The sequence below is a fragment of the Bubalus kerabau genome, chromosome 11, assembly GCF_029407905.1.
Source record: "Bubalus kerabau isolate K-KA32 ecotype Philippines breed swamp buffalo chromosome 11, PCC_UOA_SB_1v2, whole genome shotgun sequence".
NCBI classification, from domain to species: Eukaryota; Metazoa; Chordata; class Mammalia; order Artiodactyla; family Bovidae; genus Bubalus; species Bubalus kerabau.
Genome location: NC_073634.1, coordinates 22,454,526 through 22,480,063, shown reverse-complemented (window position 1 = coordinate 22,480,063; position 25,538 = coordinate 22,454,526). Strand labels below are relative to the sequence as shown.

The window sequence follows — 25,538 nt, the reverse complement described above, 5'->3', positions numbered from 1 at the left end:
ACTCAGATTATGACCTTATTCTGCTGATTGAAACGTAATATCAGTCTCTTGTGTTGTGCCAGTTAGTTGTTTCATGTTTGTCTATTAATTCAAAGAAGGGGGGGAACTGTAGACCAGGGAATGAAAATAGAGAAGAGATAGAATGGGGCATTATTTGTTAAACAGTGTGTCTTATCTCTGTTTTTTGAGCCATATTTGAATAAAAAGTATTGCTAATGTAATCTTTATTCTATTATAGATTACAGATGTTGGATCACTTTGCTGAATGTGTTAAACAAGCCAAAGGTGTTCGCCAGCAGGCGGTGCAGCTTAATATCTTTACAGCTGTACTTAGTGCACTAAAGGTATTTACTTTAAAAACATAGTAAATGTTCTAAACTGAGATTTTAACTCATGCCTTTAATATAGTAATTCAGGCATACCAAGACTATTATATAATCTATAATATTAAGTTGTTAATCTATAATATGGTAATATTAAGATATTACTGTTTTAAAATAAAAGAGCAACAGGTAAAAAGTTTAAATGGGCGTGAATTAAATCATATTTTGTAAACTTCAGGGAAAGGGATGTAGGCATTAGTTATGCAAAAAAGATTTGTGCCATTTATATAATCATTAGTATACGTCCTTTTTAGAGACTGTCAGCTACCAACCTCTGAGTTTTTTTTAAAAAGGAGTGGGGTGGTCATGGTTCCCCTCAGTGGCTGGAAGGCTAGCAAACAACTATAATGTTTCTGTACAGTATACTTTTACTCATAGGTGTGCTCACTAAAGGCTCTGCTGCAGTTAACACTTTGCCTAGGCAGCACGACTTAAAAGATTTTTGGCCTCAAGTAAATAAATAAATTTACGGAGAAGGCAATGGCACCCCACTCCAGTACTTTTGCCTGGAAAATCCCATTGATGGAGGAGCCTGGTAGGCTGCAATCCGTGGGGTCGCTAAGAGTCGGACACGACTGAGCGACTTCGCTTTCACTTTTCACTTTCATGCATTGGAGAAGGAAATGGCAACCCACTCCAGTGTTCTTGCCTGGAGAATCCCAGGGACAGGGGAGCCTGGTGGCTGCTGTCTATGGGGTCACACAGAGTCGGACACGACTGAAGTGACTTAGCATAGCATAGCATAGCAAATAAATAAATTTAAGTTCCAGGACAGTAAGCATAACTAGAACCAGAGACATTAACCTTTAGTATGATGGAGAAACTTTGTCAGCATTCATGCTTTGTCACTTAGTCATGTCTGACTCTTTGCAACCCCTGTGGACTGTAGCCTACCAGGCTCCTCTGTCCGTGGGATTCTCCAGGCATGAATAATGGAGTGGGTTGTCATGCCCTCCTCCAGGAATCTTCCCGACCCAGGGATCGAACCTGGGTCTCCAGCATTACAGGCAGATTCTTTACCATCTGAGCAACCGACGTTCATTTACTGATTATTCTTAACCTCATTTGTCTTTAAGTATCTACTGGATATACTCGTTGTGACATAATTATCGTCTCTGGCATTTTTATAATAAAGTATCAGGGTTTCATGTTCATCAGGCCTTTTTCCTTCCTTAAAGTTTAATGATAAATTTCAGTCAGTTAATAACAGTTGTTTTAATAATACAGTGTCCTTTATACATAAAAACAACTTTTAAGTATGTTTCCTTGGTAGAGACACTCCTAGGGATTGTTGGTTTTAGGGCTGATTCAGCTGCAACTATGTTACGTATCATGTTCTGAAATCATGTTTAGGAAAGTGATTGCTGTCAATTTAAAAGGTGTTAATTCTAAGCATAGTATATGCATGGGAAAGTTGGCTGAATAGAGTAATGTGTGAAGATGTTAATTTACAAATATTGCAGTCCTTTTTTTTTTTTTTAAATAACCATAGGGCCTTGCTGAAAACAAAAGTACTTTAGGACCAGAGGAAGTTCGTAAATCTGCTCTGACACTGGTTATGGGGGCCCTGGACAATCCAAACCCCATCTTACGATGTGCAGCAGGGGAAGCTCTTGGAAGAATGGCTCAGGTGGTCGGAGAAGCAACTTTTATTGCTAGAATGGCCCAATATAGCTTTGACAAGTGAGTCTCCTTATCACCAAGTAATTTTCTCTCATAGTCAATGATGTCATTTAGATAATCCATAATTATTATTAACTGGACTATGTATTTTCTACACGGTACATGCTTTCAATGTGGTGTGGGTTTCTTTTTCAGCTCTTGAATGTTATATAATGGAATCAAGAGGGTTGTTAGTAAGCGTTTCTCTAAATTATGTGTACTTTGCTCTTAAAGAGGTGCTTTGAAGTTCTTTTCTCTCATTTCTGCTCCCCCCACCCCACCATTGCCATTGTTCTTTCTGTTAATATTTCACTTTTTGGACAAGCCATTCTTTTTCTAACTATTACTAAGTTTATCATTCAGTTTAGTTCAGTCGCTCAGTCGTGTCTGACTCTTTGCGACCCCATGAATCGCAGCACACCAGGCCTCCCTGTCCATCACCAACTCCCGGAGTTCACTCAAACTCATGTCCATCGAGTCGGTGATGCCATCCAGCCTTCTCATCCTCTGTCGTCCCCTTCTCCTCCTGCCCCCAATCCCCCCCAGCATCAGTCTTTTCCAATGAGTCAACTCTTCGCATGAGGTGGCCAAAGTACTGGAGTTTCAGCTTCAGCATCATTCCTTCCAAAGAAATCCCAGGGCTGATCTCCTTCAGAATGGACTGGTTGGATCTCCTTGCAGTCCAAGGGACTCTCAAGAGTCTTCTCCAACACTGCAGTTCAAAAGCATCAATTCTTCAGCGCTCAGCTTTCTTTGTAGTCCAACTCTCACATCCATAATTACCACTGGAAAAACCATAGCCTTGACTAGATGGACCTTTGTTGGCAAAATAATGTCTCTACTTTTTAATATGCTATCTAGGTTAGTAAATTTATCATTATTTAAATTATTTCTGAAACGGGATATATTTAGCATTAGCTTTAAAGAATTTTGTGGCATTTAAAAGAGTGACCTCAGAGATCCAAATAAATGTGATTAAGATGATAAATACAGTTTATTAGTGACTGTTGTTAATCAAGTACTTAAGTAGAGTAGTTGAAAATCAAGAGTGGTTAGGAATTAACATTTGATTAATATAAACTAATCATTCTTAAGTATGGTATATCTTGAGTATTAATTATACTAAACTACATTGTGATTATTAACAAGAGAGAGGTTGGGAGAAGCAGTGGTTGTGAAGTAGTAATTCTAAAGAAGTGTTTTCGGAACTCGGGTGGGTTGAGGATAATGCCCCAGTGTTACTGCTTGACTCACTAAGGATAATACAAGTGGGCAGAATACAGTCAAAATATTCCCAGACACTTAGTCTTCTGCAGGATGGCTTCAATTATTTTCTAGTGATAGATTAGCTTTACCTTTTTCAAGTGTCTCGCATTGATCCCGAAATCAACTTTTGTTAAAGATATTTTAAAAGAACCAATCTTAGCCACCTGTTTCGTGGTTTGTGTTCTGTTATTAATAGGTAAAATTGTAATGTATTTCTTTGGAAAACTCTTGAATGGTTAATTTTTCTTTAGTTACCAGGGGTTTTAATTTATGTGTCTCAGTACCTATCAGAGTATCTGTTTCATACGTAATCTGGTGAAACACAAGGACATTTCATTCATATTCATCCCTGTCCGGTTAATGGTTTGCAGGTGTTCTCAATGCTTAGTTTCATTAGCTTTTCCAAATAATTTATTATGATCTAAAGTTAATTATTACATAGATTTGAAGTTACCCATTTTTTTTCACATTTTAATTTATCTGAAACTGGGATTTGTCTTAAAATCTCCATGAAGTGTTATAATTATTAGGCAGCATTCTCACTTTGACACCTCTGGGAAATGTATATTCTTATATCTTAGATAATGTACTTTATTGAATAGATAATTATTACTGACAAAATTGGCTCAAGTTTCATTTTAGCTCACTGGCATGAACTTTGAAAAGTGACTATGTGAAGGAAGCTTTTTAATCTGTATAATGCTTTAGAATGCACAGTGTCATTCATTCTTCTTTCATTCCTCAAAACAACTGCTATATAGGAGTAATGATAATGTTTTGTTTTACAGATGGAGAAACTGAGGTATAGAGAAATAAAGACCCCTTATCCAAGGATATAATATATTAGAAATATTGCTAAAGTATTTCCCTGGTAGTCCAGTGGCTAAGACTCCACAATCGCAGTGTGGAGGGATCAGGTTCAATCTCTGGTCAGGGAAGACCCTACATGCCATGTGCTGTGGTCGAAAAAAAACAGTACTGCTCTGGATGCACTTAGTTCACGTCTTTCATCACTGCATTTCCTAATGTCTGTTCTATCATGACAGCATTTGTATTTTTCTTTGCCAGAGGCAAACTAACCAGCCAGAGTCTTGGGATGGGTTTTTTTTTTTTTTCCTAATGAAAGGAATTATTATTATTTTTTTTAATTTTATTTTATTTTTAAACTTTACATAATTGTATTAGTTTTGCCAAACATCAAAATGAATCCACCACAGGTATACATGTGTTCCCCATCCTGAACCCTCCTCCCTCCTCCCTCCCCATACCGTCCCTCTGGGTCGTCCCAGTGCACCAGCCCCAAGCATCCAGTATCGTGCATTGAACCTGGACTGGCAACTCGTTTCATACATGATATTTTACATGTTTCAATGCCATTCTCCCAAATCTTTCCACCCTCTCCCTTTCCCACAGAGTCCATAAGACTGTTCTATACATCAGTGTCTCTTTTACTGTCTTGAACACAGGGTTATTGTTACCATCTTTCTAAATTCCATATATATGCGTTAGTATTACTGTATTGGTGTTTTTCTTTCTGGCTTGCTTCGCTCTGTATAATAGGCTCCAGTTTCATCCACCTCATTAGAACTGATTCAAATGTATTCTTTTTAATGGCTGAGTAATACTCCATTGTGTATATGTACCACAGCTTTCTTATCCATTCATCTGCTGATGGACATCTAGGTTGCTTCCATGTCCTGGCTATTATAAACAGTGCTGCAATGAACATTGGGGTACATGTGTCTCTTTCCCTTCTGGTTTCCTCAGTGTGCATGCCCAGCAGTGGGATTGCTGGATCATAAGGCAGTTCTATTTCCAGTTTTTAAAGGAATCTCCACACTGTTCTTCATAGTGGCTGTACTAGTTTGCCTTCCTACCAACAGTGTAAGAGGGTTCCCTTTTCTCCACACCCTCTCCAGCATTTATTACTTGTAGACTTTTGGATTGCAGCCATTCTTGGGATGGTTTTTTATCCCTTTTATCCCTTGACTTTATTTCACTTTTATTAGTTTAATTATGGATGATTTATTGAGAGTCATAATACAGTTTGTTTGGGTTTTTTTTTGGAATACAGTTTTTAAAATGTAATCAAAGTTGCTTTTTAGGTTCCTTTGCTATTTTAGGAGCTTTGTTCTTAGTGGGATTTTCATCTTCTCTAACAGTAACTATGTTGGTGCATGATTATGTCATAGTCTTTTTGTCTTATTTGTCTTTTATTGAAAGCACCAGTGGTTAAAATATATTTCAAATGGCTCTTGTATTTTTGAGGAATAATTAATATTAAAAACTCTGAAGTTGTAGTTTCTTTTTCATGTTTTCTCTGAAATGAAAATAGGCTTTTATTCAGTGAAATGTGTGATTTTAGCCATTTTAAATTAAGTCTCTAACGTTTGTTAATGAGTAGAGAAAGAAGTAATCATGATTGTAATCTTTTTTGATTTCCAGAATAGATCCCTTTTATTGTGTGAGTCATAAGCTTGTTGCCATAGGGAAAGAGAAGAAACAATCCCTGAAGCATGAGTCTTTTCCAGGTTGAAGTCAGCTCGAGATGTTGTGTCCAGAACCGGCCACTCATTAGCTCTGGGCTGTTTGCATCGTTATGTTGGTGGTATTGGCTCAGGACAACATCTGAAGACCAGTGTCAGCATTTTGTTGGCCCTGGCACAGGATGGAACATCCTCTGAAGTCCAGGTAGGATATCAAGTTTTTTATTATGAAATATGAAAGTATTATTTGTAGGAAAATTTATTTCTAAAAAATGGTAATGATTCTGATGAGTTGTTAGGGAAAATGTCTTAGGGTCTTTCTCTTTCATTTTGTTTTATGAGTATATAACAGGATTTTGTATTTGAACCTAATCCTAAAGTCTTTCTTATTCTGGGAATTTGACCCATTCCATACATTCCTTGAAGCATCATTTCTTTTTATTATTTATTATCCTTGGTACATGTTTCCTCGTGTTTGTATTTCCTTACATTTGGTAGATTGATCAAATTTCTTTTAATAACCTTTCTTTCTCTCTCCCTCTAGTGCCCTAACCCAGGCACAGGGTCATGGGTTGAGTCTTCAAGTGTACTCCTTGAATTTCGTTTTTTCTTTCTCTTCAAATATTTTATACAAATACAGATTTAAATACAGTAAGAGGCAAAAACTTCATGTGTGCGAAGATATCCTAGATTCTTGATTTGCCATTTCACACTGATGCACCGAAAAATATTGAGTATCCAGTAGGTTTCAACTTGCCAGCTTCATACTGGGACTCAGATGATGACAGAAGAGACAAGTTTGATTGCTATTATTGCCTGTCGTTGGTGTGTGTATAGATGGGTTCCTTCGCCATCAGAAAAGGATTCAGAATCCACCAGAGGCTTCTTAGTCTACAGGCTTAGTTTGCTTTGACTTCTTGGAAAATGTTTCCAGCTATAAAGCACAAACGTCCCCAAAGAACTAAAAGCACAAATGAAATAATCTTGCCCCTTAAGAGGGTCTATGCTGTTTTGTTTTTTTTTTAAACACTGTTTCTACAGTAGTCTGCAAGGAAAGAATACAACTATAAAATTATTTTACCTAAGAAGATGCTGCTTTCTTTTATGTCGAAGAGTCGGTGCTAGTTTTCTTTCCTTTGTCTTCATTTTTTTCTCAGCCCTCTCTTGCTTTAATTTCTTAAAACCACACTCCTATAAGTGACTGCTTCACATGATTCATTCCTGTGACATGACAATGTAGATCACACACATTCCCTCAAAGCTGCTATTTCAGTTCTCATCTGCACAAGAATAGTATGGTAGCATTCTTCAGTTTTCTGTAAGGTCTCTTCTGTGTTAAGAATCCTAACTCAAAAATTATACTTCATGGTCAAATTATTGTATACATGTATTCAGCTGTAATTACTAGAGATTTATTGTTGAATAGTGGTTTCTTTTTTGTATCCTCAACTCCTGTGGTGAGATCTCTGTTCTTTCTTTGTTTTTACTTGATAGGAAAACTTCCTTTAACAATAATAATCTTGAGAAGGGTTGTTGAGTGGTGTGTTTTTTGATTCCTTGCATAACTGAAATAAAATAACTCTATTTAATCTTCAAATTTGAGTGATATTTGGTTGGATATACTATTCCTGGCACACAGTCTTTTTTTTTCCATTGTTCATAAATGTTTTGGTATTTTTTATGTTGCATGTGAGAGTCTCATAGTAGCTTAATTTTCTGAGTTAAATTTCCACAGATATTAACATCTCAGTTTTTTATCAGCTATCTATAAAAGCTTTCAAATACGTTCCTTAAGATGTAGAAGATAACATATAAGCCAATTATCAAAATAACTGATGTACAAATACTGTGAAGTTTTTCTGCAGTGTGGCTTTGAATATCCAGATATAAAACTTCAGTGATAAATACATTTTCTTCTTTTATGCTGTGCATGTATTTTCCACTCCCAAAAGACTTCAGTTTATGTATTGATGATAAATTTCTAACATAATGGAGCTTATAGACATCATAGCTGTCTTTTCCCCTGGCTTTTTATTTCTTTTGCTAAGGAACTTATCTGAACTATGTCTATATGTTTATAACCTTACATTTTGGTTTACTAGCATTTTCCCTCTATCCCTGCAGCTTAGAAATTTCATCAAATTGCATATAAGTTTATCTTTTCTTTTTCAGTTTCTGGTACTTATTTGCATATTGAGCCTCTTGTCTTTGTCCTCATTATTTTAAATTTTTTGTGTTTTCACTATGTGTTACAAGATAATCTTCCAATTGAACCTCTAATTGAAAAAGTAATGATTTTTGTATTTAATAATTTGTTGTTTAGTTGCTCAGTCATGTCCAACCCTTTTGTGACCCCATGGACTGTAGCTTGCCAGGCTCCTCTGTCCTTGGGATTTCCCAGGCAAGAAGACTGGAGTGGGTTGCCATTTCCCTTCTCAGTATTTAATAATAATAATTGTTTTTTTCTAGCTTTCTACTGAACATTTAATATAAATCCTGGGTGTTTTTTTGTTTTTGTTTTTGTTTTTTTAAAACACTTCTCCTTTGTACTTCAATTATATTGCCTTAAAAATCCTTGCAATAGTTTTATTAAAATACTCTTTTCTTCTTCTATTAATTTTTTTCTCCAAAATATGTCTTCCGGTCTTCCTCCCTCAAGCTGCTATATTCTGATTACTTTTCTCAGTAGGTGTGGTTTCTATACATAGTTGTCCAACTCAGGTTGCTTAATTCCCTAGGATTGGAGTAGATTGACAAGTAGTAGAAAGTAAGTATGGATTTTTTTTTCCTACCACGTTGTCAAGTTGGGAAGCTTCTCTATTGAGACCTCTGTGTCCTCAGCTCAGGAGTGCAGCTCTCCTTTGGAGATGCCAATAGCAAAAATAAAAGGTACTGGTTTCCCTCTCCGCTGAGAGGAATGAGAAAGTTGGACCAGATGATTTTAACTTAACGAAAAGAAAAAGGGAGAAGGCAGTTTCCCTATCTGTTAGGATATAGTCTGTGCTTCTCGTGCGGTCTGTGTCCTGAAGACCAAGAGAGTAGAGATGGAATGGGACCAGAGAAGGGGTGCCGAGACGGCCTTCACATCTCTTCTGTAAGTGGACTGGCAGCCCACACACCCACTCAGAACCTTCCCGACGCTGCAGCCCAGGCTTCCCAGCATAGATGGTGCCTCCCCGCATCCTTCTTGACACAGAGAGGCTTCTAGTAAGGCTGCAGTTGAGTTAGGAAAGCCAACCAACAACACCCCCCATCTCTTCCACACTTACCTGGTACATGCTCCTTCACTGCAGCAACGCCCAAACCTATTACAGGCAAGGCACTCGAGTTTTAAAACCTACGAAGAGAGTTCTATAAATGAGGTGCTCAGAAACTGGAGAAGGAGGCAGACGGCAGCAGCGGTGCCGAAGCACTTCAGTCAGCAGAACGCCTGGGCTGTGGTGGGGTCCTAAGCAGGCCTCATGGAAAAGGCGAGGCTGCAGCCCTGGTGAAGAGGGTGATTTTACTGAGAACAAGAAGGAAATGAGAGCCCAAACCCAGCCAGATCCCCAAGGTGTGAACTGTATGAAGCAGGACCTTTAACTGCTCTTCAGTCAATCCATTGTGGCTTCAAAAATATGTATAGGTAAAATCTCTTAAGAATTGAGAACTGAATGAGGTGTCTAAGAGTGTGTCTTTGGTAATAAAGCGGAGAGTTTTTTTGTTTTTGTTTTTTAAAGGTACTTTCTTTAACATGTGGGTGTGGGCAGTTTAAAGGATTTTTCATTTTCTTAAGCCTGTGCTGATTACAGTACATTGCTCCAGGTTAATTTTGCAAATACTGTTAGCCACTAAGATTATTTGTGCTTAGTAAACATAAATTAGAGCTTAAAAAGATTCAGTGACTTGAAGAGCTGTTATGTGAATGTCATTGCTTGAGAAATAGATCTGAGTACTACAGAACATTGGTGTGGTCATGGTTTTATTTCAGGCTAGTTTCTTAGCAAAATTGTAAAGCCATATCAGATGTCCTTTTAGCATCCACTAAATTAAACTCTCATTACATAAGTTTCTCTTTTTGGGAATTGTGAAATGCATGTAATTTTAATAGAGGAAATGAGTTCATCAATGAAACTTTTTCCCTGACACTTAAAGTCACACTGCAAGGAACTTGAAACATAGCAATTGTGTATCAGTTGCTTTGGTCATTGGCTACTAGTAGCTTATGTGTTGACCTTTACTCATTTAAGGAATATATTTTAAAATATTTCTATTTATTAAAAATGAAGTATTAGTATTATGAAAATTCAAGTTAAAATATCAGTTCACTATACTGTTTACAATAAAATAGAATTATATTTTATTCCAGACTTGGTCCCTTCACTCGCTTGCTTTGATAGTGGATTCTAGTGGCCCAATGTATCGTGGATATGTAGAGCCAACGTTATCTCTAGTTCTTACCTTGCTGTTGACAGTTCCACCCTCACATACAGAAGTTCATCAGTGTTTGGGGAGATGCTTGGGTGCTATAATAACTACTGTTGGACCGGAACTACAAGGTGAGTAACTTCATCTTAAGCTAAAGGGATTACACAGATAATAACTGTCTTTCAGCTTCCTGAATATTACCTTCACATTGCCTAAAGAAATCTTATAATAATCATTTCTGTGTGTTATGCACTGGCAATTTACTGAATACCCGGAGCTCTCCTTTATATGTGTGCTATTTAATTTACTCCCCTTAAGAAAACTGTGATATGAAGATGCTTTTTGAACTTTTGAGCAGAAAAAACACCTAAAATGTTACTTGGAGCCCTATGAAGTCAAAGGTGAAAGTGGAGTTCCTTTGGCCTGAGGTGCCATCCACTTGTCTTCATGGACTCTAGCTTCACTTTTTTGTTTTTTTTTAACTCTTAAGAAATATATTATTTTCTCTCAGGAATTAAACTCAGAGAAGTTAAGTAACTTGCCTCAAGTCATTCAACCGAGGAGTAGCAGATTTGTGATCCTAAGGCCCAAATTCTTACCGTGTACTTCCACTGAAATAATTCTACAAATGGTTAACTTAAACACTCAGGTCAGAAAATTATTGTGAATTTATGTAAAATATATGAGCTACTTTCAGAGCTTTCTCTTTTCCCCCTACTATTTATTAAATCTTTCAGTGAGTCTAGCTTTTTATATATATTATCTCATTTGATTCTAACAGCAATCCTGATAAAGGTATATCTCTCCATTTTACAGATGAAATACTGAGGCTGAGAAAGGTTAAGCACTTTCGCAAGGTTTTACATATATTCTATAGCCAGTGAGGGCTTCCCAGGTGGCACAGTGGTAGAGAAACCACCTGCCAGTGCAGGAGACACAGGAGACGCAGGTTCAGTCCCTGGTTCGGGAAGATCCCCTGGAGAAGGAAGTGGCAACCCACTCCAGTGTTCTTGCTGGGAAAATTTCATTGACAGAGGAGCCTGACAGGCTGTAGTCCATGCACAACTGAGCACACACATAGAGACACACACACATACACCCGCCAATGAGTGGTTGGAATCAGAGGTCAATCTCAGGTAAATTTCCTTTGCCTGTTTGCCTGCATTCTTAACTACTATGCTTTATTGCCTCCATTCAGATAGTTACTTTAAAAAAAAAGAGGGAAGTGAAACAAGAAAGGATCTTGAGGAATGCTAGGAATTGAAAAATATATGATTTATACGTGTCTCTATCTTGATCTCGGTGTCCTCTTTGATAAGGTCGATATTTCTTTCTTCCAGTGAGTATCACAGGTATGTAGAGAGAATAAATATGTGCCCTTGATTAAGTGTAGGTGTCTACCAAGTGCTTTCTGATATGGTGGTGAGGCCTGTGTATGTCAAACTAGAATATGACTCTTGTGTAACTCTGTGATTTCCTTGTTTGGTCTCTGGGTGAGTGTGTGTGTTCAGTCTGGTAAGGCATGTCCAACTCTTTGCGACCCTGTGGATTGTAGTTTTCGGGGTCCTCTGTGGGATTTCCCAGGCAAGAATACTGGAGTAGGTTGCTGTTTCCATCTCCGGGTATCTTCCTGACCCAGGGATTGAATCCATATCTCCTGCGTGGCAGGTGGATTCTTTACCACCAAGCCACTAGGGAAGCCCTGTTTGGTCTTTATATAAAAAAATTTGTTCTGCATTGGTAAAAATTTTAAATCACTTATATTTGGCAGCTAAGACATTTTTATCTAGACAGTGTGTAATACTACACAATTTATTTTTCCTGTCTCTCCTAAAAATTGCTGTTAATCTTACTAGCAAAATAGGATTTGACATTATTTTATCACAGAGGTGGTACTGTTATTTGAAAAAGAACCGGAGAATAAGGAATGTTTTGGCTCTTCCAAAGGAAACAAAAAGACAATATAGTTTATCAGAGGATAAATATAAAGCTAGGTAAATCTAAGATGCATTATTGTCATTCATAAACTGTTGTGTTTTGAAATCGTTTGTATATATTTTACAGAATTTTTGTTTACAAAACCATCAGAAAGAGGGTTATTTATCTTAAAAGTGACTCCTTTTTAAATTTTGATTGAATCATAGTTGATACACACTACTATATTCATTTCAGGTGTACTACTTGGTATTTCAGCATTTATATATATTATGAATTGATTGCCACTTTACGTCTAGTAGCTGTCTGTTACCATATAGTTATCACAGTATTGCTATGCTGTACATTACATTGTTTAAGAAGTAACGTCTTTTTTGACGTTGGCTTTCAAGGAGAGGAATTTAGGGGATGACTTTCTTATAATAGGGGACAGGCAGGTTAGGCAAATTACCTATGATCCATGGGCCAAATCTGTCAGATGCCTGGTTGTTTGGTCTCTTTTTTTTTTTTTTTAACAACCCATGAGGTGAGAATTGTTTATAAGTGGTTATGTAGGCACTTCCCTCATAGAGTAGTGTGGATTTTGCCTCCTGGCAAGCAAAATAAAAAATATTGGCCCTCTTAAGAAAAGTTTGCTGACTCTTGTTCTATAGATTTTATTTGCTTGATAAAATGTAAGCTGTTAAAATGTAAGGGGAAAAAAAATAAGGGCATTTCTTATAGTGATTTTTATTTATTTTTTTTATTTTTATTTTTTTTCCCCACCCCCTATAGTGATTTTTAATAGTTGTAGTATCAAATCTACAATAGAGCAAATGTACTAGTTAATGTTAATTCAACATAGTTTTTTTTTTTTAATTGAAGTACAGTTGATTTACAGTGTGGTGTTAGTTTCAGGTATACTTTTTTGTGTGTTTATTTGGAAAGGGGTTACTTAGAAGGTAGTTATTTTCTAGGAATATTTTTGGTGATACTAATAATAAAATCATTGTATTTTATGTTGTCTTTTACTTTGCTCTTAGGGAATGGAGCAACAATTTCTACAATCCGTTCTTCTTGTTTGGTGGGTTGTGCGATAACCCAGGACCATTCAGATTCTCTGGTCCAGGCAGCTGCCATATCTTGCCTTCAGCAGCTTCACATGTTTGCACCACGACATGTCAATTTATCCAGTCTTGTTCCTAGCCTTTGTGTAAGTATAAAGCTGTTTCATTCTTTTATTTGTTTAGGAACCCAAAATTTGTTTTCTAAAAGTTCAGACTAGAGCAAAGCAAAAAAAGTAAATTTCCTGGATTGTGCATTCTAGAGTTTCAGCTTCAGTAATCACTTTATGACTGTTCATTTTATTCACTGATTTTCTTTTTCACCTTTTAGGAAATATTTTAATGAACTGTTAAATAAGGTCCAGAGGACTTTCTCTGGACCAAACATACCTCAAAGCTAGGCAAGTATGTTGTACAGAGAGTGGAATCTCTTGGATGCAGCTTTAAGAATAAAAGTTTTTTTCTTTTTTTAAAAAAATGTACAAAAATCATTATACATAGCACAAAAGGAAAATATTAAAGAAAAGTGTTGTTAACATGGTCAACAATGATTATTTACAATAAATGCTAGAAAAGACTACAGGCAAGCATATAAACAGAGGATCCTATCATAACCCAGGCATTCAGAAAAGATTTCCTTGAAAAAATGATATATAAGATGCAAACTGTAGGATAAATAGGAGTTAGTTTGGGGAAAAGTGTAATATTGGAGTAACAGCATCTATTTTTACACAGAAAGAAAAATATGTGAAAGGTCCTAAGATGGGAAGGAGGGAATGCATTTAAGGAATCGTTTAGTCAGAGGCTGAGAGGAAAAAGGGGGAGGTGGGTCATAAGGGCACAGGATGAAGCTGGACAATTATTTAGGGGGAATCAGTCCCACACCTTCAAGGAGTTTGAATGTGCCACGCGTGGAAACCAGGTGCATGTGAAATGTTTACAAAGAACATCCACAAAGAAAATAGTCAATTAATAGTATACACCAGATTGCATTCTGCAACAAGCTATGTGCCATCCTGTCAAAAGCCATGGCCTAACACCCAAGTTTTCAGGGCACAGATGGCATCTCTTGAGCGTGGTGAACTTGTTACATGATACAGCTCTGGTGTGTGTGTGTGTTCAGTAGTGTCTGAGTCCTTGCAGCCCCATGGACTGTAGCCTGTCAGGCTCCTCTGTCCGTGGAATTTTCTAGGCTGGAATACTGGAGTGGGTTGCTATTTCCTACTCCAGAGACTCTTCGTGGCCCATGGCTCAAACCCCACATCTCCTGCATTGCAGGCAGATGCTTTACTGCTGAGCCACTTGGGAAGCGCAGCTCTGATAGGCAACTGATAAATGTGATGAAGACTCAGACACACACTCCTCAGTTGTCTGGGTCCTCTGTGCATTTTTTTCTCCTTAAATATAATTATACTATGAAAGTTTTCCTTATGAGATGGAACATATTTAAGAGGATCTGGTCAAGTAATAATGTGAACTTTTTTAGCTCAGTGGAGGTTATCAGTAAGCCACAGGGAACACACTGAGTGTCCTGTGTTAATGGAAAATAATGTATCCAAAATGATTTTTTTAGCAGAGCATCAAGGGTTTTGTTACACGGTATATTGAAGCGCTCTACTGAATCTTTTCCAAAAATCTGGGAAGGAGATGGGATGGGAGATAAAAGATGAAAAAGAGGGCCACTGGAGTGGCTCTCTTGATTCCACATTACCAAATGCCCTTTGAGCTGTCTTCATTACCAAATCTTTTGACACTCTCTAAAAAAATAGTTCACACATGGATTCATCCAAATTAGTGAAATCAGGGCTGATTTTTGTAAACTTCATGTTCATCTCTATTCAGCCATTGCCACCAGAAGAGACCATACTATGTGATACCATGTGTAATACCTAACACAAATGAGGTGGTTTTTTTTTTCAGCAAATCTATTAAGAGGTAAGTTTCTCCACAGTAATCTTAATGAAATTATATAAAAATATTAAAATGTATATGATAGAACTGTTCAAATGTGTTTTTTCAAGAACAGCCACCACTCTGGATTACTTTTATTTTCCTCCTGGCAAGTAGGTGCTTTTTATAACCATGTGATCAGTCATTCTCCTGTCCAGATCTTTTCTGCACACAGCAAGTACATTACCTGGGATGATTGTAGGAGATGTCAGTGAGAAAAAGACTTGAGCTAAATGCCCACGTTGTCAGTGACAGAGCAGGGATATCTCATTGTCCAGAATATAAATACATGGCAGGCACAAGAAGGGATAGGTTAGCAAGATGACGTATGGTTTAAATAACAGGACTTTCTGGGCTTCCCTTGTGGCTCAGCTGGTAAAGAATCCTCCTGCAGTGTGGGAGACCAGGGTTCGATCCCTGGGTTTGGAAGATCCCTTAGAGAAGGGAAAGGCTATCCACTCCAGTATTCTAGCCTAGAGAATTCCATGGACTGTATAGTCCATGGGGTCGCAAAGAGTCAGACAAGACTGAGCGACTTTAACTTCACTTCACAGAGGCCTAATGAAGGGAATGGCAACCCACTCGATTACTCTTCCCTGAAGAATTCCGTGGACAGAGGAGCCTGGCAGGCTACTGTCCATGGGATCACAAAGAATTGGACATGACTGAGTGATTAACACTAACTAACTAGAGGCCTAATGTAGGAGCAAGCAGCACAGTGTTCCTAAGGTTTGTGGAATATAAGGAAGAAAAAAGAAGCTTCTTTGGAAAACAGTGAGGCATAATCTATAAAAGTTGAAAGTATGCATACAATATAATCCAGCAACTCCCCTCTAAAGTAAATACCTGAGAGAAATGCATGCACATGTGTGCCAAAAAAAAAGTCCTCAGGAATTTTCATTCCTGGGTTATTTGTGCTAACCAAAAAAACAGAAACAGCCAAAATGTGCTCCATTCTGCAGAGTGGATTAGGGTGTAATTCTTCAATAAAATATTATGCAACAATAAAAGTGAATGAACTCCTATTATATGGAATCACGTGGATGAGTCCAACAGACATATTGCTAAAAAGAAACCAAACACAGAAGAGAACAGACTTCATGGTTCCATTTGTATAAAATTCAAGAAAAGGCTACACCAGGCTCTACTGATAGATGTCATAGTAAATTGTGATTATATCTGAGTAGCTAAGAAGTTTGCATGAATCCACATTTTTTTTTTATCAAATTTAATATGTTTTTTTCCTGAATATTTTATGGATTTTACCAGAAAGTGTTAAAGTTTCCAAACAAATACAACTTAATTGTTACCTGGTTAACAGTGGCTGCAAAACACCATCAGTGATATTTTGCATCTCTCATATCAGAGACAGAGAAGGCAATGGCACCCCACTCCAGTACTCTTGCCTGGAAAATCCCATGGACGGAGGAGCCTGGTGGGCTGCAGTCCATGGGGTCGCTGAGGGTCTGACACGACTGAGTAACTTGACTTTCACTTTTCACTTTCATGCATTGGAGAAGGAGATGGCAGCCCACTCCAGTGTTCTTGCCTGGAGAATCCCAGGGATGGGGGAGCCTGGTGGGCTGCCGTCTGTGGGGTCGCACAGAGTCGGACACGACTGAAGTGACTTAGCAGCAGTAGCAGCATATCAGAGATGTTGAAATGGAGGGGTGGGGAAGTGACTTCAGGATTGTTAAAACTGAGTTTTTGAAAACATTATGTAAACCTTGAAATATTTTATTTCTTTCACTTCGACCCAGGATTTGTTGAGTGTATTTTCTTAGCTACAATTCTATTTAGTTGTAATTAAATGAAATTATATGGTGTTCTGCTTCATATATGTTTAATCCTTTGGTCTTTCCACAGTTGCATAAGATAGGTAGGACCTGTCTGTACCGATAAAAAAGCAAAACTCTGAGAGATTTGTTCCTTCTGTGTCATATGACCATGCTTAATCTTACCTATAGGATATTTGAAAGTTTTAAAATGTCATTATTTTTAGGAAGACAAAAGAAAACATTATGTTGAAAAAAATCTGATCTGTTAGGTTTTCTCTCCTCAGTTATATATATATATATATATATATATATTAATACTTGGTATAATTTCAATAGTTGTGAGCTTTATGCAAAAATGAGCTACAAATGCTATATTAACAGCATAAAAATACATTATCTAGCATTGTGAAGGAGTGATGTCTTCCATATAATTATTTTCTCCTCCATCATTTCTGGATGAGATTCTTTCTAAAATGTCTTGCTTCCTTGCTTAAAAAGCAACATATGGAGCAGAGTTTAATATTTGCTTGATGAATCAGATTGATAGATTGAGTGATAATAGATTTATTATCTATTATATGATTTACTATGTATCATCTACTGTTCTAAATAAAATATTTGTTTTAACTTATTTTATTTTCACTATATTCCTGTGGGAAATTGCTATCCTCATTTCATATATGAGCAAACAAGGCACAGAGAGGTTAGGTAACTTCCCTAAGATCACACAGGAGTAAGTGTGTGATTTAAACCCAGTCTGGCAACTGGAGCCTTAGCTCTTAATTATTATGCAGTGGTATGTCTTATGGTTTATATCATATATTAGAGTGTACTATAGTGATTCTTTCAGGAACTTTTGAAATGAAAAATATTCTATACCAAAAGAATTCTGTTTTGCAGTTCTTTTCAGATACTTATGTTTGCTTAATTTTAATTCTTTATTTTAATATGTACCTTCCTTTACTTTCAGTTCTTACTGTGTGCTCTACCCCGTGACTTTTCATATGGTACACTTGATCTCTGCACTTTATATATTTCAGTGACATGGAGAAGAGAATGGCAACCCACTCCAGTATTCTTGCCTAGAAAATTCCATGGACAGAGGAGCCTGGTGGGCTGTGTCGTCCATGGGGTCACAAAGAGTTGGACACTACTGAGTGACTTCATAGTCGATTAACAATGTTTTAATAGTTTCAGGAGAACAGTAAAGGGACTCAGCATGCATATGCCTATATCCATTCTCCCCCAAACCCCTCTGAGGCCCATCCAGGCTAGCACATAACATTGAGCAGAGTTCCGTGTGCTATACAATAGGTTTTTGTTGGTTATCCATTTTAAGTATAGCAGTGTGTACATGACCTTGCCAGAGTCCTAACTATCCCTTCCCTCTGGCAACCATGAGTTTTTTTTCTAACTCTGAGTCTCTTTCTGTTTTATGTTCATTTGTATTATTTCTTTTTAGACTCCACATGTAAGGGTTTTCATATGGTATTTCTCCTTCTGTCTGACTTCATTCAATATGACACTCTTTAGGTCCAAAAAAAAAAAAAAATTCAGTGACAGAGTTTAATAGGACTGTGTATAAAATGTGCAAAAGATCCTTCTGGGTTTTAGTCTATGTATATTATATGATCTTTAACCCAAGACTTGGGGCAGTTCTTTTGTAGCCTATGAAAATACTCTATATATTTTATTGGTATTACTAGTTTTTGAAAATTCCATCATTTGGTTCTATTGGAAACAAATAAGGGTGTTAAATGAAGAGCCTCTTCAGAAATTAGATGTTAATATATGTTCATTAGACACATGAGATTACAGCTTTTTTAAAAAAAGTCTAAAATTATAATGGTTTACAGGTTCACCTGTGTAGTTCCCATCTATTACTTCGACGAGCAGCTGTGGCCTGTCTCCGGCAACTTGCTCAAAGAGAAGCAGCTGAAGTATGTGAATATGCCATGAGCCTGGCAAAAAATTCAGGGGACAAAGAGAGCAGTGGTACCAGTAAGTCCTGTTATCAGTCAATATTCTTTTTAAGAATTTTAATATTTAAAATGAGTATTACTTATTAAATAACATTTTTGCATGGAAATATCAATTTTCTTACTCTTTTAAATAAAACTTGTTACTTTTAAAATTCCCATATAGTTTTCTTGGTAGTTTTACATTTTTAGCTTTCTAAACACCCTCTTCCAACAACACAAAGACTCTACACATGGACATCACCAGATGGTCAATACCGAAATCAGATAGATTATATTCTTTGCGGCCAAAGATGGAGAAGCTCTGTACAGTCAGCAAAAACAAGACCAGGAGCTGACTGTGGCTCAGATCATGAACTCATTATTGCAAAATTCAGACTTAAATTGAAGAAAGTAGGGAAAATCACTAGACCATCCAGGTATGACCTAAATCAAATCCCTTATGATTATACAGCGGAAGTGACAAACAGATTCAAGGGATTAACTCTGATAGACAGAGTGCCCGAAGAACCATGGAAGGAGGTTCATGACATTGTACAGGAGGTAGTGGTCAAGACCATCCCCAAGAAAAAGAAATGCAAAAAGGCAAAATGGTTGTCTGAAGAGGACTTACAAATAGCTGAGAAAAGAAGAGAAGCTAAAGGCAAAGCAGAAAAGGACAGCTATACCCATTTGAATGAAGAGTTCCAAAGAATAGCAAGGAGAGATAAGAAAGCTTACTACTTGGGAGAAAAGTTATGACCAACCTAGAGAGCATATTAAAAAGTAGAGACATTACTTTACCGACAGGTCCATCTATTCAAAGCTATGGTTTTTCCAGTAGTCATGTATGGATGTGAGAGTTGGACTCAAATCTGAGCACCAAAGAATTGATGCTTTTGAACAGTGGTGTTGGAGCATACTCTTGAGAGTCCCTTGGACTACAAGGAGTTCAAACCAGTCAATCCTAAAGGAAATCAGTCCTGAATATTCGTTGGAAAGACTGATGCTGAAGCTGAAGCTCCAATACTCGAGCCACCTGTTACGAATACCTAACTCCTTGGAAAAGACCCTGATGCTTGGAAAGATTGAAGGCAGAAAGAGAAGGGGACAACAGAGGATGAGATGGTTGGATGGCATTACCGACTCGATGGACATGAGTTTGAGCAAGCTCTGGAAGTCGGTGATGGACAGTGAAGTCTGGCATGCTGCAGTCCATGGGTTCGCAAAGAGCCAGACATGACTGAGAGACTGAACTGACTGACCTTTTAAAAATTTCATAGCTTAAAATTTTGGGGGTAGCTTTTAGTGTCAAAACACTTCTGCCATCCCTTAAGGATATTATAACTGTATAAGGGGTATTGCCTTGTATCCATAATGGTCTTCTGAAAAGAGAAATGATCTATTTTGAGGATACTTGAAAGCTTCTGATGTCTGACAATAGTTAATTTTTTGTGATGTTACTTTTCCTTGAAGAAGTTAAGACCACAGTAACCAATTAAACTATGAAATGTCACTAGATGTTTGGGTAGTGAAAAGTAGATCTTTACTTTCTTCAGTTCTTTTTGCTTTTCCAAGGGTTTTAAGTATAGCCTGCAGTTATAATTTGCCCTCTGGGGATTCCCTGATATCTCAGTTGGTGAAGAATCCACCTGCAATGCAGGAGACTCTGGTTCGATCTTTGGGTCGGGAAGATCCCCTGGAGAAGGGATAGGCTACCCACTCCAGTATTCTTGGGCTTCCCTTGTGGCTCAGCTGGTAAAGAATCCACCCGCAATGCAGGAGACCTGGGTTCGAACCCTGGATTGGGAAGACTCCCTGAAGAAGGGACAGGCTACCCATTTCAGTATTCTGGCCTGGAGAATACCATGGAGTGTATAGTCCATGGGGTCACAAAGAGTCGGACACGACTGAGTGACTTTCACTTCACTTTTCCTCTGGTTCTAGGGGTAGGTGGTTTGGGAACTTTAAGAGCTTAATTGACAGACATATTTCCCCTATAGTGAGAGAAAATTTCTACTTTTAAGAGCTTCCTAATGCATAGTAGTTTCTTGGGTATCAAGAAGTAATATACCAAAATAGCTTCAATTTTAGCATAGTGTAAATAAGAACTCTGTTAGCAAGCACACACTGTATTGTAGAGTGTATAGGAAGTTTACTATAAAAAATCTAGCAGTAAACATTACTGCTTTTTGGAGAGAAAACATAGCACCAAAAGTAGTTACAGAATTCTTTTGAATAAAATTTCCAAACTTTCCTGCCAGTCACCATAGTCAATATTGAGAGAAACTAAGAATGGGAAAAATATTCACAAAATATCCTTTGTTTATTAAAATGTGTGCATTTGTATTTTAATATTTTTAAAGCTTTTACAAATGTGTGCCAGGGGGCCTAAGACACCGCCGCCGCCGCCCCCCCCCCCCCCCCCACACCCAGGTTTGGTGATTTATTGCTGCTGCTGCTGCTGCTAAGTCGCTTCAGTTGTGTCCAACTCTGTGCAACCCCATAGACAACAGCCCACCAGGCTCCACCGTCCCTGGGATTCTCCAGGCAAGAACACTGGAGCGGGCTGCCATTTCCTTCTCCAATACATCAGCATATAGTCACATTTATGGCTATGATTTATAACAGCAGAAGGATACAAAGCAAAATCAGCAACGGGAGACAGTACATGGAGTGAGGTCCAGAGCAGACCAGGCACAAGCTTCAGGAGTTCACTCCCCATGGACTCACACAGGATATGCTTAATTCCCCAGCAAGGAGTTGTGACAACACATGTAAAATGTTGTCTTCCAGTGAAGCTTGCTAGACCCTCAGTGCCTAAGGTTTTTATTAGGGGCTAGTCAAATAGGCATGATTTACCTAGCATATACTGGAAGTTCAGATTTTTTGAAAGTTTGTTGTTCAGCCTAAACAGATGTCCAGCATAAACCCTATTGTTGGTACAGATGACTTAGGCATACTCAGCCACTTTTATCAGGAAATCATGGGGCTCTCTTGAAACCCAATCCCCAGATGTAAGTCAAGGACTAACTGTGATATCAGACCTTCATAGGGTAGTCTGGGACCTTCTAGGGTAACTCTTCAGTGCATCTGTAAATATCACAAGAGTATGCAAAAGAGGTGTTTTATCAAGGAAGCAATACCAACATATGAAATATCTTTAACCTCTAATGATTAAATAGTTACATTTTAATACAGTCATAAGATAGCATTTTTCTTCTATAAAACTGAGCAAGATTAAAAATTATGATTTTAACCAGTGTTGGGAGAGGAATGAATAAAAGAGATTTCTTATACTGCTGGTAGAAATGTAAAGTCACACAAATTTCCTTGGAGGATTTTTTTGTCAGTGTATCCTCCAAGTTTTCAAACTGTACTAACCCTTTGACCCAGCCTCTTTCAGGAATTCCTCCTCAGTGGTTAATCAGTTAATGTACTCAAAAGTCAGTGATTTGCTATATTCATGTAAATTCATGTTGTGGAAGTCTAATTCCTGCTAGGGGAAAATATTCACGCTATACTGCTAAGTGAAAAACAGACCTCTGTGCTTCATCTCTCTAGAATGTTACTTCCTCAGAACCTTCCATTTCCTGCTGTCTTTGAATTCCCCTGACTGTGGCTGTTTTCTGCAAGCCTCTCCTTATTATGTCTTTGGAGTGATTCAGTTTCAATTTGTTCAACCAACATATATAGCAATAATTTTTTCAGATGATTAAATCTATTTAAAAATATATCTTTCCCACATTTTTCTTGTTAAAATCGAATATATTTATCAAGTATTCCTTGGAGATTTGTTTAAAATACTGTAGGTTAATCTGTTTTAAAGAGCAGGGTTTTTACTTTCATTGTCAGATTAAATTCTAATTCTAAAAACATGTAATTTGGAGACCGTAGTTGAATTGTGTATATAGCTAACTGGTTTTGTTGTTATTGTGAATTTACATGTAGATCATGGTCTTTAACATAACTATTACCACTAGTATACAATAAAGTCCTATACAAGTTCATTTGAAATATTTGCTTTTCAGATGTTAGTCCTTTTGCCCCTGGAGCAAGTTCTCGAAGTGATATCCATTGCCGGCATCAGGGTGTTAATATAACAGAAACTGGTCTTGAGGGACTTCTTTTTGGAATGCTAGACCGGGAGACAGACAGAAAATTATGTTCTGATATCCATGATACTTTGGGACATATGCTGTCATCGCTGGCTGTAGAAAAGCTTTCTCATTGGCTAATGCTTTGTAAAGATGTCCTAGCAGCTTCTAGTGGTATGTATTTAATATATATATTCTTAAAATAAGGAAAATTATTTATTTTTGATACATATCTATAGATATATACCATATAGAGATATACATACATATATTTAAATTTGAACCTACATTTTTAAATACTAATAAGTTATAATCTATAAATCCCTGTAAAGGGATTAATTAAGGTTAAATTATATTACCAACTAATGAACTCTGATTATTTTTTGGCAGATAACTAAGTTCAAACTAATTTTCATATATTAAAATCCCAGATTACTGTCTTGTTCAATATAAGATGTAGAAGTAGTGAAATATGTAAATATTTTTGTTATTCTTTCCATGGTTTTTCATTTCTGTTTTTATTTTTTTTAATTAAATATATTTAACGAGAAATTTTATTTTACTATCATAAACAGATCAACAATCATACCTTTCATAAAAATAATTATTGTGAAAGTACATGCAAAGGAGACAAAACAATATTATTGAATTTCAAAGTGATATCTGATAACTTTTTATTATTTATTTTAATTTTTATACAGTTTTTAAAGGTTACTTTTCATTTACATGTATTACAAAATTATTGCCTGTATTCTTTGTGGTGTACATCACATCCTTGAGCCTGTCTTACATGCTTTGTACCCAGTCCCCCTCTTTGGTTTTTTAATTGATTCTCTAAAAAGAACCTTGCCAATTCTACTGGTTTTAAATTAGATACCTTCAAACAGTGCTATATCTAAAGCATCATTTTTGCTATACGTGAGGTTGTTATAATGTGCTTTTGCTCTTGTTACAGATATGAGTACTGCAACTCCCTTAAGCAGTGGAAAAGATGAGGAATTTGAGAAGAAAGATGAGATGGATGATGATACCATGTTTACCACACTCGGAGAAGAAGATAAATCAAAGCCCTTTGTGGCACCTCGCTGGGCCACTCGAGTATTTGCTGCTGATTGCCTGTGTCGAATCATCAATCTGTGTGAGAATGCAGACCAAGCTCACTTTGATCTTGCCATGGCACGTTCTGCTAAACTACGAAACCCTACAAGTAAATCCAGTACTTCTTTTCCCCAGAGTATTTTTTTAATAGGTTTGAAATATTTTACTGCTTTGTAACATGCTTTAGACTGTGCTCTTCATTTATTGTAAGTTTCCTTGCTTTTTGCCTTTGTTTTTTGTCCTCTGTACATACTGTCTCTCTTCTGATCTCTGTTTGGAAGGTAAGTTGAGGAAAGCGGGCCAAAGTTATATATCTGTCTACCTTAAGATACATTCATCTTAATCATTTATCCTAAGAATAATGATGGCCCTAAGCATAATGATGACAGTAACGTGTTTCCTTGGTACCTTATCCTACTTTTAGCAAAAGTTTAAGGTGAATAAATACAGTGCATTTTGCAGTCCCCAGCCATGGAGAATGTCAGAGTTTGTGAATGCCATGGCAGATTTTAAACTCAGATTTCAGAAATGCTATTGCGTATTTTTGAAAAGGTGAAATTGTTTATCACTGAAACCTTTTACTTTTTGATCATTTGTAAGCTTTTATACCATATATCCCCTGGATCAGATATTAAATGGAATTTACAGAGATCATCAGATTTAGTATTTTCACTTACAAATGAAGAAATCCAGAGAAGCTGAGAAAGTGGTAGAGTAACAGACTCTCTTATCTTATGCTTTGTTGTCTCTTCATCATCCTGTCATTTTTTTAAATATCTGAAGACATCGTATGTATTATCAGTATTGAGGTCTGTATGTTAAAAATGCCTCCTAGTTTATTTTATTGTGTGTAAGAAGCAGTAATGGATTAAAAAACAAAAAGTAAAACAGTATTACACTGTGTATAAAATGTGAATCTGATATAGGATACCAGTAAAGCACAATATGTTGTGAACATTGTCTTTAATCATGTCATTCATCAAATAGTCAGCAAAACTTGCTCTTTGCTGTCCATTGGGGATCCAGAAGGAAAAAAATAACAGTCTGTGCTTTTGAAGATGTTCTAGTCTAGAAGATAAAGAGACAAATTTGTCACTCAAATAATTATATTTCCCAGTAGTGGAAGGATAGAGTACTTTGGGAACATAAAAAATTGCTATTCATTTCCTGAAGAACTAGGGAAAACCTCAAAGAAGAGGTCATATTGAAGCTGAATTTTATAGGAAGAGAGAGGGTTTTCCAAGTAGAAAAGGCTGGTTGTGTTAGTCTTCTGTTGTTATTGTAAGAAATGACTGTAAACTTAATGGTTTAAAATAACAGAAATTTATTAAGTTATGGTTCTGTGGGTCAGAAAATCCCAGGGTGTTATAAACCTCTGTTGTTCAGTCATCCAGTCGTGTCTGACTCTTTGCGACCACATGGACTGCAGCACTCCAGGCCTCCCTGTCCCTCACCATCTCCTGGAGTTTGCCCAA

The 25,538-nt window shown here is 37.0% G+C and overlaps 1 protein-coding gene across 3 annotated transcripts in view; it reads left to right on the top strand.

The window, feature by feature from the left end:
* Nucleotides 1–25,538, top strand: part of HEATR5B (HEAT repeat containing 5B) — a 98,533-nt gene that overhangs the window by 33,979 nt on the left and 39,016 nt on the right. For all 3 annotated transcript variants that reach the window (XM_055539810.1, XM_055539808.1, XM_055539809.1), the window contains exons 17-24: nucleotides 239–344; nucleotides 1,876–2,066; nucleotides 5,843–6,002; nucleotides 10,146–10,335; nucleotides 13,162–13,331; nucleotides 18,767–18,911; nucleotides 22,900–23,139; nucleotides 23,921–24,172. In XM_055539810.1, the coding sequence (XP_055395785.1) occupies nucleotides 239–344; nucleotides 1,876–2,066; nucleotides 5,843–6,002; nucleotides 10,146–10,335; nucleotides 13,162–13,331; nucleotides 18,767–18,911; nucleotides 22,900–23,139; nucleotides 23,921–24,172 (1,454 nt within the window). The remainder of the gene's footprint in view (nucleotides 1–238; nucleotides 345–1,875; nucleotides 2,067–5,842; nucleotides 6,003–10,145; nucleotides 10,336–13,161; nucleotides 13,332–18,766; nucleotides 18,912–22,899; nucleotides 23,140–23,920; nucleotides 24,173–25,538) is intronic.